The sequence below is a fragment of the Bison bison genome, unplaced genomic scaffold, assembly GCF_000754665.1.
Source record: "Bison bison bison isolate TAMUID 2011002044 unplaced genomic scaffold, Bison_UMD1.0 scf7180017864508, whole genome shotgun sequence".
NCBI lineage: Eukaryota > Metazoa > Chordata > Mammalia > Artiodactyla > Bovidae > Bison > Bison bison.
Window position 1 is genome coordinate 12,798,316 of NW_011495064.1, and position 18,046 is coordinate 12,816,361.

Consider the following 18,046-nt stretch of genomic DNA (forward strand, 5'->3'; position numbering starts at 1 on the left):
TCCCCATACCATCCCTCTGGGCCGTCCCAGTGCACCAGCCCCAAGCATCCAGCATCGTGCATCGAACCTGGTACAAGTCCTTTTAACATTTATTATAAAGCTGGTTTGGTGGTACTGAATTCTCTTAACTTTTGCTTGTCTGAAAAGCTTTTTATTTCTACATCAATTTTGAATGAGATCCTTGCTGGGTACAGTGATCTTGGTTGTAGATTTTTCCCTTTCAGTACTTTAAATATATCCTGCCATTCTCTTCTGGCCTGCAGAGTTGTTGCTGAAAGAGCAGCTGTTAAGTGTATGGGGTTTCCCTTGTATATTATTGCTTCTCCCTTGCTGCTTTTAATATTCTTTCTTTGTGTTTAGTCTTTGTTACTTTGATTTGTATGTGTCCTGGCGTGTTTCTCCTTGGGTTTATCCTGTACGGGACTTTTTGTGCCTCTTGGACTTGATTGGCTCTTTCCTTTTCCATGTTAAGGAAATTTTCATCTATAATCTCTTCAAAAATTTTCTGGTACCCTTTCTTTTTCTCTTGTTCTTCTGGGACCCCTATAATTCAAACATTGGTACCTTTGATATGTTCCCAGAGGTCTCTGAGAGTGTCCTCAGCTCTTTTCATTCTTTTTACTTTATTCTGCTCTTCAGAACTTATTTCTGCCATTTTATCTTCTAGCTAGCTCACTGATTCATTCTTTTGCTTCAGATATTCTGCTATTAATTCCTTCTACAGTATTTTTAGTTTCAGTAATTGTGTTGTTTGTCTCTGTGTGCTTATTCTTTAATTCTTCTAGGTGTTTGTTAACTGATTCTTGCATTTTCTCTGTTTTGTTTTCAAGGTTGTTTTTTTTTTTTTTTTTTTTTTTTTTTTTTTTTTTACCATCTTTACTATCATTATTCTGAATTCTTTTTCAGATTATTTTCTTAGTTCCTCTTCACTGATTTGGACTTCTGTGTTTCTTGTTTGTTCCTTCATTTGTTCAGTATTTCTCTGCCTTTTCATTTTTTTTTTTTAAGTTATTGTGTTTTAGGTCTCCTTTTCCCAGGCCTCAAGGAAAGTTGAATTCTTTACTTGAAGAAAGTTGAATTCTTTCTTCCTTTTGATTTTTGCCCTCCTAACTTTGGTCCAGTGGTTTGTGTGAGCTTCATATAGGGTGAGATTTGTGCTGAGTTTTTGTTTGTTTGTTTGTTTTTCCTCTGATGGGCAAGGGTGAGTGATGTGGTACTCCTGTCTGCTGATGATTGGATTTGTATTTTTGTTTTGTTTGTTGTTTAGATGAGGCATCCTGCATGGGGTGCTACTGGTGGTTGGGTAATGCTGGATCTTGTATTCAAGTGGTTTTTTTTGTGTAAGTTCTCACTACTGGATACTCCCTAGGGTTATTTTCTGGTTGTCTAGAGTCTTGGATTCAGTGCTCCCACTCCAAATGCTCAGGGTTTGATATCTGGTCAGGAACAAAGATTCCACAAGTTGTTTGTCATGGAAGAGAAAAACAAATATCTAAAAATGAGAAACCAAAAATGAATCCAAGGCCAATGGCATTTACAAAATCAGGCAAATAATAATTAAAATAATGGAATATACACATATACATATACACCCATGAACAACATGAAAACGATCCAACAAAAATCAAGTACAATTGATTGATCCAGCAAACAAAGGAAATCAAAAGTTATATTTGCCAGTTAAGAACAAAACTAACTTAAGCACAAACTAAAAAACAAAACTAAAGCAAGGTGCCAAGCGGGGAATAAAGGAATAAAAACAAAAGTAACAAACATGTTGAGAGCAAAGGAAATTAAGAAAAGAAAGAAAGAATAGGTATGCTAAGTTAAATAGAGGTAGATGAAGATTTATATACATTAAAGATTAACTGCAAGGAGAAAAGAACAGTAGGAAAGGCAAATGAAGCAATAAATGTAGAAAAAATATAATAGGTTTTAAAAAATTAAAATTAGAATAAAACAGAAAATAGAAAACACTTCAGTATTCTTGCCTGGGGAATCCCACGGACAGAGGAGCCTGGTGGGCTATAGTCAGTAGGGTCACAAAGAGTTGAACACGATTCAAACGACTGAGCACGCATACATGTACCATAGTAATGTGAGATGTAAACAATAGGGGGAACTGGGTGTGGAGTATTTGGGAACTCTTTGCAACTGTCTTGTAAATATAAAACGATTCTACATAAAGTGTTTGTTTATATTAATATTTTTAAAGAATGGAAAGAGAGGAATTGGAGACAGTGTGTATAAGACAACTCTTCCAGGAAATTTTGTTACAAAGGTAGGTAAGGAAATGAGGTCATAGCTGTCAGTGGAAGTCGGTTAATTAAAAAAAAATTGTGTAATAGCAGAAGTAACAGCATGTTATTTATGGTGAGAATAATACAATAGAAAGCAAAAAGTTGATGATGTATGAGAAAAGGGGAAATCTCCAGAATGCTGTACTTGAGTAGGTGAGAGACTTTAGAATCCCATGCACAATTAGAGGAATTGGTTTTAAGTGGTATGAAGTTCACCTCTGGTAACAGATGAGAATCACTGTTTGTGGATGCAGATGGTGGTGATTGTGTATATGTTATGATGGAATTTTCCAAGTGCTCAGTTTTCCCACTGAAAGAAGTGTCTTTAGCTAAAAGTGGATTTCTAGTACAAATGTTGGGTTTAAGTTATCTCTGAAGAAGAGAAGGTATCTCTGGGCGCTGGAAAAGAGAATTACTTCATGAACAGTAATGTGGTTATTTCATAGCATTATATGTACACTTTGGCTACTGGATATGAGGTAAAGTGAGGCTAGCCAGCCTAGTTATATATTTTATTCAGCCATATAAGCCATATTTAGCTGAATCTGTATATAATAAGCAGTAAGTCCACATCAATAATAAAGTTCCCATGAATTTAGTACATTTTATACTTGATACTTTATTATTTATATTGTTGTTGTTGTTATTCAGTTGCTAAGTCTTAGCTGACTCTTTGCAACCCCATGCACTATAGCATGCCCAGCTCCTCTGTCCTCTCCTATCTCCTGGAGTTTGCTCAAGTTCATGTCCATTGAGTTAGTGATACTCTTTGACTATCTCATCCTCTGCCACCCTCTTCTCCTTTTTATTTTTAAAATTTATTTTCTCTTCTCCTTTTGCCTTCGAAAAATGAGTTGGTTCTTTGCAATAGGCGGCCAGTGTATTGGAACATCAGTTTCAGCAACAGTTCTTCCAGTGAATTTTCAGGGTTGATTTCCTTTATGATTGACTTGTTTGATATCTTTGTTCCCAATTTGGAACCAGCCCATTATTTCATGTCCCATTGTAACTGTTGCTTCTTCACCTGAATACAGATTTTGCCGGAGGCAAGTAAGGTGGTCTAGTATTCCCATCTCTTGAAGAATTTTCCAGTTTGTTGTGATCCACACAGTCAACGTCTTTAGTGTAATCAGTGAAGCAGAAGTAGATGCTTTCTGGATGTGGAGATACCATATTATCCTGCAATCCCATTCGTGGGCTTATATCCAGAGAAAATCATTCTTTGAAAAGATACATGGACCACCCCCCAACCTTGTTCATAGCAGCACTATATACAGTTGCCCATGGGAACAACCTAAGTGTCTATCAACAGATGAATGGATAATGAAGATATGGTATAATTGTACAAAATATTACTCAGCCAAGAAAAGAAATAATACCATTTTTAGCCACAATGATGGACCTAGTGATTAGCATACTAAGTGAAATAAGTTAGAGCAAGACGAGTAATATATATATCATTTATGCATTGAATCTAAAAAGTGATACAAATGAACTTATTTTCAAAATTGAAACAAATTCCAGACTTAGAAGCTTATGGGTACCTGAGGAGGATGGTGAGCAGAGGGTATCAACTAGGAGGTTGGAATGAACATACATACACTACTTTGTGTAATATATATAATCAACAGACATCTACTGCATAGCCCAATGAACTTTACTCAATGCTGTGTAATAACTTACATGGGAAAATAATCTGATAAAATTATATATGTGTGTGTGTATGACAGTCACTTTGATGTATGTTTGAAACTAACACAATGTTGTAAATCAGCTGCATTTCAATTAAAAAAAATTTGAAGTAAGTTTTAAAATAAGGTTTATCTTTTTTCTAAGCCTTTTCTTTTTTCTACAGAAATTTGAAAACAATGTTGTAAAGAGAAAGGAAATAAACCACAAGTTTGTTAATTTCAGGATATCAGAGAATTAATTAAATTTGAAAGAAGGTTTTAAAATGAATCAAAGGATATTCTTTCTGTATTAAAAATGTACTTATAGGCTTAAGGTATAAATTAGAATTAAAATTATTTATTTATCACATATGGTAGCAATATATCTTCAGTTAAGTCCCTACTCAAATATTATTTCCTTAAGGAGATTTCCTTGACCACCTATTCTCAGAATAGCTCAGATCTCCCATCCCCATATACCTCCTTATCCTTCCTTCTATTAATAATATTCCCAGTGCTTATTGCCACCTGTTGTTGTTGTCATTCAGTTGGTAAGTCATGGCCCACTCTTTGCAACCCCATGGTTTGCTGGTTTCTCGGTCCTCTGCTGTCTCCTAGAGTTTTCTCAAATTCAAGTCCATTGAATTAGTGATGCTATCTAACCATTTCATCCTTTGCCGCTCTCTTCTACTTTTGCATTCAATCTTTTGTAGCATCAGGGTCTTTTCCAATGAATCACCTCTTCACATCAGATGGTCAGAGTATTGGAGCTTCAGCTTGAGCATCAGTCCTTCCAAATGAATATTTAGGGTTGATTTCCATTAGGATTGACTGATTTGATCTCCTTGCAGTCCAGGGGAATCTCAAGAGTCCTCTCCAGCACTACAGTTAGAAAACATCTCTTCAGCACTGATCCTTCTTTATAGTCCTGCTCTCACATCCATACATGACTGCTGAAAAGACCATAGCTTTGACTGTATGGGCCTTTGTTGGCAGTAATATCTCTGCTTTTTAATACACTGTCTAGGTTTGTCATAGCTTTCCTTTCAAGGAGCAGGCATCTTAATTTCATGACTACAGTCACCATCTGCAGGGATTTTGGAGCCCAAGAAAATAAAATCTGTCACTGTTTCTACTTTTTCTTCTTGTATGTGGCATAAAGTGATATTAGTTTTTGTAATGTTAATTTTCAAACCAACTTTTTCACTCTCCTCTTTTACCCTCATCAAGAGGCTCTTTAGTTCTTCTTCACTTTCTGCCACTAAAATGGTATCATCTGCACATCTGAGGTTGTTGATATTTCTCCTGGCAGTCTTGATTCCAGTTTTTGATTCATCTAGCTCAGCATTGCACATGTTGTACTCTACATATAAGTTAAATAATCAGGGTGATAATTTACAGCCTAATCGTACTCCTTTCACAATTTTGAACCAGTCCATTGTTTCATGTCTGGTTCTGTTACTTCTTGATTCACATATAGGTTTCTCAGGAGACAGATAAGGTGATCTAGTATTCCTGTCTCTTGAAGAATTTTCAACAATTTGTTGTTATCCACACAGTCAAGGGCTTTAGCAAAGTCAGTGAAGCAGAAGTAGTTTTCCTGGAATTACTTGGCTTTCTCCAAGATCTAATGAATGTTGCAGTTTGATCTCTCTTTCTTCTGCCTCTTCAAAACCCAGCTTATACATCTGAAAGTTCTCAGTTCATGTACTGCTGAAGCCTAGCTTGAAGGATTTTCAACATAACCTTGCTAGCATGTGAGATGAGCACAGTTGTAGTTGGGACATTCTTTGGCATTGCTTTTCTTTTGGATTGGAATGAAAACTTGACTCTTTCCAGTCCTGTGGCCACTGCTGAATTTTCCAAGTTTGCTGGCATATTGAGTACAGCGCTTTAACAGCATCATCTATTAGGATTTTTAAATAGCTCAGCTGTGATTCTGTCACCTCTAGCTTCCTCATAGTAATGCTTCCTAAGACCCACTTGACTTCACACTACAGGATGTCTGACTCTTGAATAATGGTCACACCATCATGATTATCTGAAATTCTTCTGTGTTTTCTTGCCACCTCTTCTTAATCTCTTCTGCTTCTGTTACATCCTTATCAGTTCTGTCCTTTATCATGCTCATTCTTGTCTGAAATGGTCCCTTGATCTCTTCAGTGTTTTTGAGGAGATGTCTTTGCCCTTCTATTATTTTCCTCTGTTTCTTTGCACTGTTCATTTAAGGAGGTCTTCTTATCTCTGCTTGCTGTTGTCTGGAACTCTGCATTCAGTTGGTTGTATCTTTCTTTCTCCTTTGCATTTCTCTTCTCTTCTTTCAAAGCTATTTGTAAAGCCTCCTTGGACAACCACTTTGTTTGGGATAGTTTTGGTCACTGCCCCCTGTATAGTGTTACAAACCTCCATCCATTGTTCTTCACACACTCTGTCTACCCGATCTAATCCCTTGAATCTATTTGTCACCTCCACTGAATATAATGTAAGAAATTTGATTTAGGTCATACCTGAATGTCCTGGTGAATTTCCCTACTTTGTTCAATTTAAGCCTGAATTTTGCAATAAAGAGCTCATCATATTAGCAGTAGTCAGGTACAGGTCTTATTTTTGCTGACTGTATAGAGCTTCTCCTTCTTTGGCCTCAAAGAACATAATCAGTCTGATTTCAGTATTGACCATTTAATGATGTCCATGGGGCTTCCCAGGTGGCTCTAGTAGTAAAGAACCCCTCCTGCCAATGTAGGAGATGCAAGTTTGACCGCTGGGTTGGGAAGATCCCTTGGAGGAGGGCATGGGAACAAAGTCCAGTATTCTTGCCTGGAGAATTCCATGGACAGAGGAGCCCGGCAGGCTACAGCCCATACGGTCGCAAAGAGTCTTACATGATTGAAGCAACTGAGCAACAGGGCAGTCATAATGTCCATGTGTAAGGTCATCTCTTGGGTTGTTGGGAAAGGGTATTTGCTATGACCAGTGTGTTCTCTTGTCTAAATTCTGTTAGCCTTTGCCCTGCTCGTATCCCAAACCAAACTTGCCGATGGTTCCAGGTATCTCTTGATTTCCTACTTTTGTATTCCAGTCCCCTGATGAAAAGGACATCATTTTTGGTATTAGTTCTAGAAAGTAGGTCCTCATAGAACTGGTTAACTTCAGCTTCTTTGACATCAGTGGTTGGGGCATAGACTTGGTTTGCTGTGATGTTGAATGGTTTGCCTTGGAAATGAATTGAGGTCATTCTTTCTTTTCAGGTTCCACCCAAGTACTGCATTTTGTACTCATTTGTGGACTGTGAGGGCTACTCTTCTTCTAAGGGATTCTTGCCAATAGTAGTAAATATAATGAATTAAGTTTGCCCATTCATGTCCATTTTAGTTCACTCATTCCTGAGATGTTCTACCTTGCCATCTCCTGCTTGACCATATCCAGTTTACCTTGATTCATGGACTTAACACTACAGGTTCCTATGCAATATTGTTCTTTACAACACTGAATGTACTTTCACCATCAGGTACTACCATAATTGCTCATCGTTTCCACTTTGTCCCAGCTGCTGCATTCTTTCTGGAGCTGTTAGTTATTGCCCTCTGCTCTTCCCCAGTAGCATACTGGACACTTTTCTACTTGGAGGGCTCATCTTCCAGTGTCCTATCTTTTTGCCTTTTCATACTGTTCATGGGGTTTTCCAAGCACGAATACTGGACTGGGTTGCTATTTCCTCTTCCAGTGGACCATGATTTGTCGTAACTTCACTATGACCCATCCATCCTGGGTGGCCCTGTACTGCATGGCTCATAGCTTCATTGAGTTATACAAGCCTCTTTGCCATGACAAGGCTGTGATCCATGAAGGTTTTACAGTGAATGAAAGGATATTCTGTTTCTTTATGAAGAATGTAACTATAGAAAGGCTTAAAATATAAATTAGACATAAAATAATTTATTTATTACACATGACAACAATATACCTTCACTTAAATTCCTTCTCAAATATTATTTCCTTAAAGAGGCCTCTTGACCACCCTATCTCCAAGTAGCTCAGATAGATTAATACCCTCCCCTTGTACCTACTTTTTCTCTCTCCTATTCCCAGTGCTTACTACCACCTGCTGTCATACTATGTATTTGTATGTTTATATGTTTACTATAATCTCCATGAAACCAAGGACTGTGTCTTGTGTATAATTATGTACAACCCTATCCCAGTTCCTGGGCATATAGAAATTGTTAAGTAATGAAAGAGAGAAGAAGGGGAAAAAAAAAAAAAGAAAGTAGGTAGGTAGGTTTTCAGTGTAAAGTTAAAAAAATTTAGAAGGGCTGGTAGTTATACCATATTGAACACGTATTATTTTTATGATTATAATCATGCCCCAGGGGATCTGAATAAATGACTGATGCTTTGCATTCTCCTTTTCCTTTTAATATAGTTTAGGTTGATGACCTATGTTATCTCCTGCATATCATTTGTCTCCATCCCCTATTGTTAACAGCAACGATATTGCTAATATTATGTTAAAACATTGTATACAGAAGTTTTTCAAATATAATCTTTGTGTTAGTCCTTTGAATTTGAAACCAGTAATTCCAAGTATTTTAATAGTTTAGATATTTACCATAGAGATGGTATAAAATGGGTAGCTGACACAGCTTTTTATACCCTCTTGCTGCGGTGAAATGGAGATAAAATTCCTTGAAGTCTTCAGTTCAGTTCAGTTCATTCACTCGGTTGTGTCCGACTCTTTGCAACCCCGTGAACTGCAGCTCACAGGCCTCCCTGTCCATCACCAACTCCTGAGTCAACCCAAACCCATGTCCATTGGGTTGGTGATGCCATCCAACCATGTTATCCTCTGTCGTCCCCTTCTCCTCCTGCCCTCAATCTTTCCCAGCATCAGGGTCTTTTCCAATGAGTTAACTCTTCGCATGAGATGGCCAAAGTACTGGAGTTTCAGCTTCAACATTAGTCCTTCCAATGAACACCCAGGACTGATCTCCTTTATGATGGACTGGTCTTAGGGATAGCTTATACTTGTGAATGAGAAATAGGACTGTTATTTAGTTTTTAATCTTTTCTATCAGTAGTTGAGAGGCATTGGTGGGTGGAAAGAGTCATTTTCTTGGCTTGGATTAGTCCATTTGGAGCTTCAGTATACTAAATTATCTGTTTTGGGGGACAAGGTAATGTAATATATCAGAAGTAACTTATAATCAGGAACGGAAGCCTCTTCTTGGAATTTAAGGCTTAGTTTTGAACTGTTAACGATTATGAAGACGTTTTCTTTCCTGGAGTTTGTCAGGAATATGAACACCTATCTGTGATCATAGTTCAGCTTCTGCTGTGGTGTTTGGAGCAAAGTTGAAGAAGTGATGCCTACAATCTACTCTGTGCCTTCTTTATTAGATTCTCTCTGATTTTAGGAAGGAAAGAGCCCCCCCCCCAAAAAAAAAAAAAATTCCTGTTTCTTAAGGGTTTTTCGTCTAAGTAACTTCTGTCATTTGGTTGTGGAAGTGTTTATTTGCTTTTTGGTGTTTTTTTTGTGTGTGTGTACAGTTTTCATGGAAATCCACTTTATGTGAGATATAACCAGTATCTTAATACATTGTTAGTTCCATGTTCTTGAAACAATAGGACAGTTTAGATTGCTGCAGTGATATATTTTTAAAAGAGAGTGGGTAGTATGGGTTAAAAATATCAAAGGAGCTCAAACTCTGATGAAAGTTGATATAAGAAATTGCTTCATTTCACCCTTAAGTTCAAAATAACTCCCAAAGCATCTGGCTTCACATTTGTAAATGCCCTTTTAAGGATTTTGGTTAGCTGTCATTCAGGAGTAGAGATCACTTAGACCTCATTAACAGACAAATATTCCCTTTGAAAATGACATGATATCTACTGTAATCCTAGAGTGTTTTAATAGTCTCTTCTGTGCTCAGCAATGAAACATTTCAAAAGTGACTGACAGCCAATTGATGTAATTCATGGTGATCTTTTGTGTTGACAGATCTTTAAAAAATCATGGGAAATTACTACTGTACCCAGTGAAGCCACCTCCTTTTTTTTTAAACTGCCAATATCCTGCAAAACATGACAATTTTCTCTTTGACTGCCACTGTTTTTTATTTCTATAACATGACACGATTCCTCCTTATTATTAGGATTTCTTTTGATAGATAGAATGTGTTCCCTATTGGTAATGCTCATTTTAAAATAGAAAATTTTTGGTTCCCCAAATTAACTCTCTTACTTTTCTAGCTTCCACATCAAGACAACCTTTCCAGTAGCCACATTCCCACTCATGAAGAAGAATGATTTAATGTATAAAATTTAAATTTTTAAAGTGATTTTAGTCCTTCTCTGAAGAAGAAACACATTGAAAGGAAGAGGGTGAGAAATCACTTATTTTTGTGGGTGTTTTTCCCTAAAGCACTCTCAAGTTAAAAAGCTGATATTTTGGGTAATTTTATAGGTGACAGAATTTTTTTTCCAAAATTCGAAGTGTCCAAATTCAAACTATCGAATGAATGGAAAGGACCTGGGTATGTGCTAAGTTGCTTCACTCGTGTCTAATTCTTTGAGACCCCATGGACTGTAGCCCACCAGGCTTCTCTGTCCTTGGGGATTCTCCAGGCAAGAATACTGGAGTGGGTTGTCATTCCATACCCCAGGATATCTTCCTGACACAAGGATTGAACCCATGTCTCTTATGTCTCCTGCATTGGCAGTTGTGTTCTTTACCACTAACCCTACCTGGGAAGCCCAACCCTGGGATCGAACCCAGGTCTCCCACACTGCAGGCAGATTCTTTACTATTTGAGCCACCAGGAAAGCCCAGAAAGAGCCTAATGATTAATATGAACTTGTCTGATGAATTTTGGGAAATAGTAAAAGACTTAGTCCCATTGTTGCCCTAACTTATCTTTCTTGGAACTCAGTCTTTTATCTTTGCCATTATATTTCAAAAGTAGCTGTTTTTGGCTGATCCTTAGTGGGTAGAAGTTACCTTTTCCCTTACTTGAATCTATTACTAAAGCATTATTATGAGTTGACATGTATTTTTGGAGAATGAATTGTGTATTTGGCCCTGTGCTGTGTGCTGTTTGAGGAGGTTGTTGTTGTTCAGTCGTGAAGTCATGTCCGACTCTTTGAGACTGCTTGGACTGCAACACACCAGGCTTCCTGTCCTTCGCTATCTCCTGGAGTTTGCTCACATTCGGGTCTGTTGAATCAGTGATGCTATCTAACCATTTCACTCTCTGCCACCCCCTTCTCTTTTGCCTTCAAGCTTTACCAGCAGCAGGGTCTTTTCCAATGAGAAGGTTTTTCAATCAGGTAGCTATAGTATTGGAGCTTCATCTTCAGCATCAGTCCTTCCAATGAATATTCAACATTGATTTCCTTTAGGACTGATTGGTTTGATCTCCTTGCTGTCCAAAGGACTCTCAAGAATCCTCTCCAGCACCACAATTTGAAAGCATCAATTCTTCAGCCTTCTTTATGGTCCAACTTTCACATCCATATATGACTACTGGAAAAACCATAGTTTTGACTATATGGACCTTTGTCAGCAAAGTGATGTCTCTGCTTTTGAATACACTGTCTAGGTTTATCATCAGTTTCCTTCCAAGGAACAAGTGTCATTTAATTTCATGGCTGCAATCACTGCTGTGATTTCGGTGCCCAAGAAAATAAAATCTGTCACTCTTTCCACTTTTTCCCCTTCTATTTGCCATGAAGTGATGGGATGGAATGCTATGATCTTAGTTCTTTGAATGTTGAGTTTTAAGCCAGCTTTTTCACTCCTCTTTTACCTTCATCAAGAGGCTCTTTAGTTCCTCTTCACTTTCTGCCATTAGAGTGTTATCATTGGCATATCTGAGGTTATCGATATTTCTCTCAGCAATCTTGATTCTAGCTTGTGTTTCATCCAGCTCGGCATTTCTCATGATGTACTCTGCACATAAGTTAAATAAGCAAGGTGACAATACACAGCCTTGGTGTACTCCTTTCCCAGTTTTGAACCAGTCTGTTGTTCTGTGTCTGGTTCTAACTGTTGCTTCTTGACCTGCATACAAGTTTCTCAGGAGACAGGTAAGATAGTCTGAGACGTACTCACATCTCTCTAAGAATTTTCCACAATTTGTTGTGATCCATACAATCAAAGGCTTTAGTATAGTATTTCTGATTATGGTCCTATTAATAATTTAATTTAATATTCCACAGCATAATACAGTCACTTTTACTGAAGTACAATTCTATCTTTTAAACATTGTTTTCGAATATCATTTGATTTAAAAATGTGTAGTACCTCCCTTCATCTTTAACTCCAGTTTTCCCCTTCTGTCATCTACTTACTTCTCTGGATTATTATCTCACTAGACTAAAAGAGGATGCAAGTTCATTCATAGCCTTAAACACCAAAACTCCCCTGCCTACCACAACCCCACCCCTAGACATATTCTTGTGAAAATGAAAAGTTAAAGATGTAGAAAAGAAAAGTAAAAAAGGTTCCATTTTACTTTCTCTTTGTGTTTCTTTTTGGGGAATGTGAATAGTTTTTTTTTTTCAATATAAATGTATTTATTTTAATTGGAGGTGAATTACTTTACAATATTGTATTGGTACATAGTAGGTATCAGTCATTAAAAATTTTAACTTAATTTTTTACATAAGGTAGAATCAAAGAATGGAGATGTATGGTTGATGTCAGCCCCTGAATCTGATAGTTCAGCCTAGTATACATAAAAATGTAGTACTCCAGGGCTGCCATCTTAAGCTTATGCTAAAAGGCACTGGCTGAAATCATTAAGATGAGACCATAATTTGAAGGTTGATGACTTGGATTTGAATCCCAGTTTAATTTCATTTTTTGTTTCTCTTATGGTAGAATGGAAGTAATAAGTATGCCCACTTAACTTACTTCTTCAGGTTGCTAGGAGGGTGATGTAAGAAAATGAACTGTAAAGTGGTTTAGAAAGTTTAATTCTACAGACAGCAGTTTTCTTCCTCATCTTGCTCTCGAAGAAATTTAGAGATGGCTTTTTATCATCAGTACTGCCTTCTTTAAGGATCTCTTCTGTAAGAAAAGGAAAATAGTATTAACAAAAGAATATTTAGTCTTCATAATAAGTGTGAGTTAGAAATTATTATTAATATTTTACAGGTAAATAAATAGGCTTAGAGAAGTCAAGAAACTTTGTCAGTATCAATAATTTGTAAGTAGTTGCTCCCTGGTTTCTCTGATTCCTGTGCTCATATTTTTTTCTTTCATAGAAACTGATGGAGTTTATTTATATATTGCAACTGTTCCAAAATTCCTATGTTCACTGTGCTTTATTTTGAAACTTATTGTGCTTTACTGTCTTATTCTTTTAATAGGAGTTTATTTTATTCATTTGGCAATTATTTATTTCCAGGTTGTATGCTAAATACTATCAGTTTTTTATCTTAGCCTAGTCTTTATTTTGAACCAAAGATATGAGTTTAAAATAGTGACATTTACTCCTATAATTGGGGGAAATGCTAGATTCTTTGGGAAGTCAGGGAAATCTTCATAGAGGAAGTGATACCTATCCTGTGCTTTCACTTTAACATTTACAGAATACAGATGGCCTCTGCCGTTATGCCTTTTGTTTTTCTTATACCAGTAGATTCATAATGAGCCATGCATCCAAGGTTAAATAGTCAAATGACCCTTACATGTTCTTGTTATTTTCTAGCTTGTCCAGATTATTATCAATACAACACACTTGGAGAAATCCTGTAAGTACTTGGAAGAATTTATCACCAATATCACTAATGTCCTTCCAGAGACAGTCCACACTACCAAGCTGTATGGCACCACGACTTTTAAGGTGAGAAAGTCCTGCAGTACTATAGAAGTGCTTCTGGTGTGCTGGGGCTTTATACCTAACCTTGCTTTGTTTCTCTCATAAGTCATACATGGTCTTGAGAATAAGTCCTTATTATTTCCTTAGGAAAACAAATACCAATGCCTGTTTTGGGGTGTTTAAACTAAAAAGGGTCTATGGTTGTATTCACTGAATCTTCCTTATATTTCATACGTAAAAATGACTGTTTTCCTCTATTGACTGCCTGGCATTCAAGAAGTCTTAAGTTTGGTCTAGAAAATGGTGGTTATAGCTGAAATCAACAGCAATTAAAATTTAAATTTAGCCACCTTCTCTTCTCTGTGTCCTATTTCTAGTCTTTTTTTTTTTTTTTTTTACCTTACTAGAACATGTATGTTTTAGGATTCTGTTGTTATTATTTGATGATTTCAGTTTTCAAGCAAATATATGTTTTGAAATCCAGAAGTTGATATGAATTAGATATAAAATTATAGAATTGAATTTTTTTTCTCTATTTCTCTTTATTGGTACCTTCCCTTGAGAATAGATTTAAGAGTACAAATCAAATTTGATTCATGTTGCTTATTATATTTTATGAGATATAAAAATTGTTGGTATGATCTACTTTTTTCTGTTCTAAGAAAAAAGATGTGAAAGAACCTGCCCAAAGCAGTCTTGAGAGAGAAGAACAAAGCTAGAAGCATTACACGATCTGATTTCAAAATGTATTATAAAGCTATAGTAATCAGAACGGTATGGTATTGACATAAAAACAGAGATACAGATCAATGGAACAGATTGCAGAGCCCAGAAATAAACATGCATATATGGTCAATTAATTTATGACAAAATGGCCAAGAATGTATAATGAGGAAAGGATGGCCTTTTCAAAAAAGTAAATCAAAACCACAATGTGATAATGCATCACACATGTTAGAATAGCTATCAGTAAAAATACAAGAGATGATAAATACTGGTGAGGATATGGACTAAAGGGAACACTTGTACACTGTTGGTAGGAATGTAAATTGGTATAGCCATTATGGAAAACAGTATGGAGGTTCCTCAAAAAATTACAAATAGAGCTTGTAATTTCTTGAAGAATCATATGATCTGGCAATTCTGCTTCTGGGTGTGTATTCAAATAAATTGGAAAATTGTATTTCAGAGTTATATATAGTTCCATGTTCATCGCAGGAATAATCACAATAGCTATGACATGGAAACAGTCTTCAGATAAGTGGATAAAGAAATGTTTTTATATATATATATATACACACACAAACATATATTCTCCATATATGTATTGATATTGATATGTGTATATATATGAATATTATTCAGTTATGAAAAATAAGAACATCCTACCATTTGTGATAATGTAGATGGACCTAGAGGGCATTATGCTAAGGAAAATAAGCCACACCAAGAAGGACAATTACTGCCTTTATATGAAGAATATTTTTTAAAAATTAGTAGAAAAGTGGTTGCTAGGTACTAGAAGAGTCGGTTAGGCAATAGAGAGAAGTTGGTAAGGAGGAACAGATTTTCAGCTTTAAGAGGAAAAAGAGTTAAGGATCTAATGTAAAGCATGATTCCCATAGTTGATAGTACTGTATTGTTGCTAAGAAAATAGAACTTAAATGTTCTTATAGAATAAAAAGTAATATGTGAGGTGATGAGTATGTTAAATAACTAGATGATGGAAAAGAAATACTCTCACAATATATATGCATGTTAGATCACCACAATGTATGGTTTTAAATATCTTATGATTTTGCTTTCAGTGAAGCTGAAAAAAAGGAAAAAATGGGATGTGTAACAACTGGTGTATTCTTTCTCTATGTTTATCATTACATTGACTGCTAGATGAATTACACATTTATGATGTGACCTTGGGTTATTTCAAATTATCTATAAAATTACTTACAATAGAATTCATTATACATGATTTATATTTGTAGCTTGTAAACTTTTCAATAATGTCTCATTGTATTAATATTGACTCTCTTTTAGTGATGGATACTGAGCGACTTCATTTTCACTTTTCACTTTCATGCATTGGAGAAGGAAATGGCAACCCACTCCAGTGTTCTTGCCTGGAGAATCCCAGGGACGGGGGAGCCTGGTGGGCTGCCTGCCGTCTATGGGGTCGCACAGAGTCGGACACGACTGAAGTGACTTAGCAGCAGCAGCAGCAGACTTACTTTATAAAGAGGCCCCAAGTATTAATATGAAAATATGACAAGAGATTTAAGAGTTTTAGGATGACTTTCCTTAGGTAATTTAATAGGAATTATAAATATTCTTAAACATTATCATTATTATGGAACATGGGCAATAATTTTATCAAAAAGTATTTCTACATGATTTCTACATGTGGAATCTAAAATTTCTCCTTGAAAGAAAACAAGGTAGGGACTTACAGTTGAGTGTTGAATAGAAAATAGGAGAGAGAATGTGCTGTGCACTTATAGTTGTTTACCCTATGTATGTAATATAATTACATACATATGTATGTACGAATATGTAATATGTACTACTATTCTTCCTCTAATCCATTTCAATTTTCTTATTTCAAGGGCTTTTCAAATTATGGTTAGAAATCCTCCCAGAGGATGACCTGTGTATTTTGTTGTTGTTCCAGCACTAAAATTGCTGAGGGAAAATTAAAGGCAGACAGGAAGGCATAGAGGTTGAGCATCCAGTTAAATACTTAGTAAAGGAGAAGTTCTGGAGACCACTAAAGGTCATGTTGACAGTGCTTATTGGAAACACTGATTGCTTAAAACACATTGAAAGTTTATTTTTACCAGGACTGTTTCAAAGCAGCTAATCCAGAACTCAGTATAAACATGGCAATTATAAGAGCTTCATATTGTGTATTTTCCTAAGCTACTGTTTCCAGAAAACTTCTCCTAGCAGATGGAAACCTTAATGCTGAAAATGGGGCAAAAATAATCAGAAGGTCTTCAAGGTATTTTCTTGCAGAGTTCCTTCTTGTTACCATATGTGACCTAATCAAGCTGATATTCTTAGCTTTCCTTGTTTATAAGAATTCCCTCACTCACTGACAATATAAAATGAAGGTATTTTACATCACAAATATTGCCTGTGTACCTACTATTAAATAAGGTAGATTTTTGGGTAGAAGAAGAGAAAATACTTAGTCCTTTAATTTAGAGTTTATAATCCATAGGGAAGACAGTCACTGTAAATTTTGTAAAGAACTGTGCAAAAAAAAAATGCTATAATAATACAATAAATACATTAAACTTCTTCATTTTCTTAAAGTTTTTATAAAGCATTGGTTACATACCAGGCAATAAACCAGTGTCCTGGCTTGACATAGCTTGTATTCTAGTGGTGATAGATGGCACACAAACAAAAAATTTAATATAATGTCAGGTAGTGTTAAGAACTAGGAAGACAAAGAAATGATCTGAATGAAATCAGAAATTGAATCACTTGGATTTCTAATAGATAAGCATTCTAGTCGGAGCTAGGGCTTGCTAGGTGGCTCTAGTGGTAAAGAACCCACCTGCCAATGCAGGACATGTAGGAGATGTGGGTTGGGAAGATCTCCTGGAGGAGAGCATGGCAACCTACTCTGTCCAATAGTATCCCATGGACAGAGGAGCCTGACAGGCTGCAGTCCATACTGTCTCAAAGACTTGGACAAGACTGGAGTGACATAGCATGCACTCATGCATGCATGTCAGAAGTTACAGTATAGTTCAGTTCAGTTCAGTCACTCAGTCGTATCTGACTCTTCGCGACCCCAAGAATCACAGCACGCCAGGCCTCCCTGTCCATCACCAACTCCTGGAGTTCACTCAGACTCACATCCATCGAGTCAGTGATGCCATCCAGCCATCTCATCCTCTGTCGTCCCCTTCTTCTCCTGCCCCCAATCCCTTCCAGCATCAGAGTCTTTTCCAATGAGTCAACTCTTCGCATGAGGTGGCCAAAGTACTGGAGTTTCAGCTTCAGCATCATTCCCTCAGAAGGAATCCCAGGGCTGATCTCCTTCAGAATGGACTGGTTGGGTCTCCTTGCAATCCAAGGGACTCTCAAGAGTCTTCTCCAACACCACAGTTCAAAAGCATCAATTCTTCGGTGCTCAGCCTTCTTCACAGTCCAGCTCTCACATCCATACATGACCACAGGAAAAACCATAGCCTTGACTAGACGAACCTTTGTTGGCAAAGTAATGTGTCTGCTTTTGAAT

General features: G+C 36.6%; 1 protein-coding gene across 3 annotated transcripts in view; it reads left to right on the top strand.

Moving 5' to 3' along the window:
- EXOC6B (exocyst complex component 6B) overlaps nt 1–18,046 on the top strand; it is a 734,244-nt gene that overhangs the window by 440,435 nt on the left and 275,763 nt on the right. For all 3 annotated transcript variants that reach the window (XM_010829771.1, XM_010829772.1, XM_010829773.1), the window contains one exon: nt 13,684–13,818. In XM_010829771.1, the coding sequence (XP_010828073.1) occupies nt 13,684–13,818 (135 nt within the window). The remainder of the gene's footprint in view (nt 1–13,683; nt 13,819–18,046) is intronic.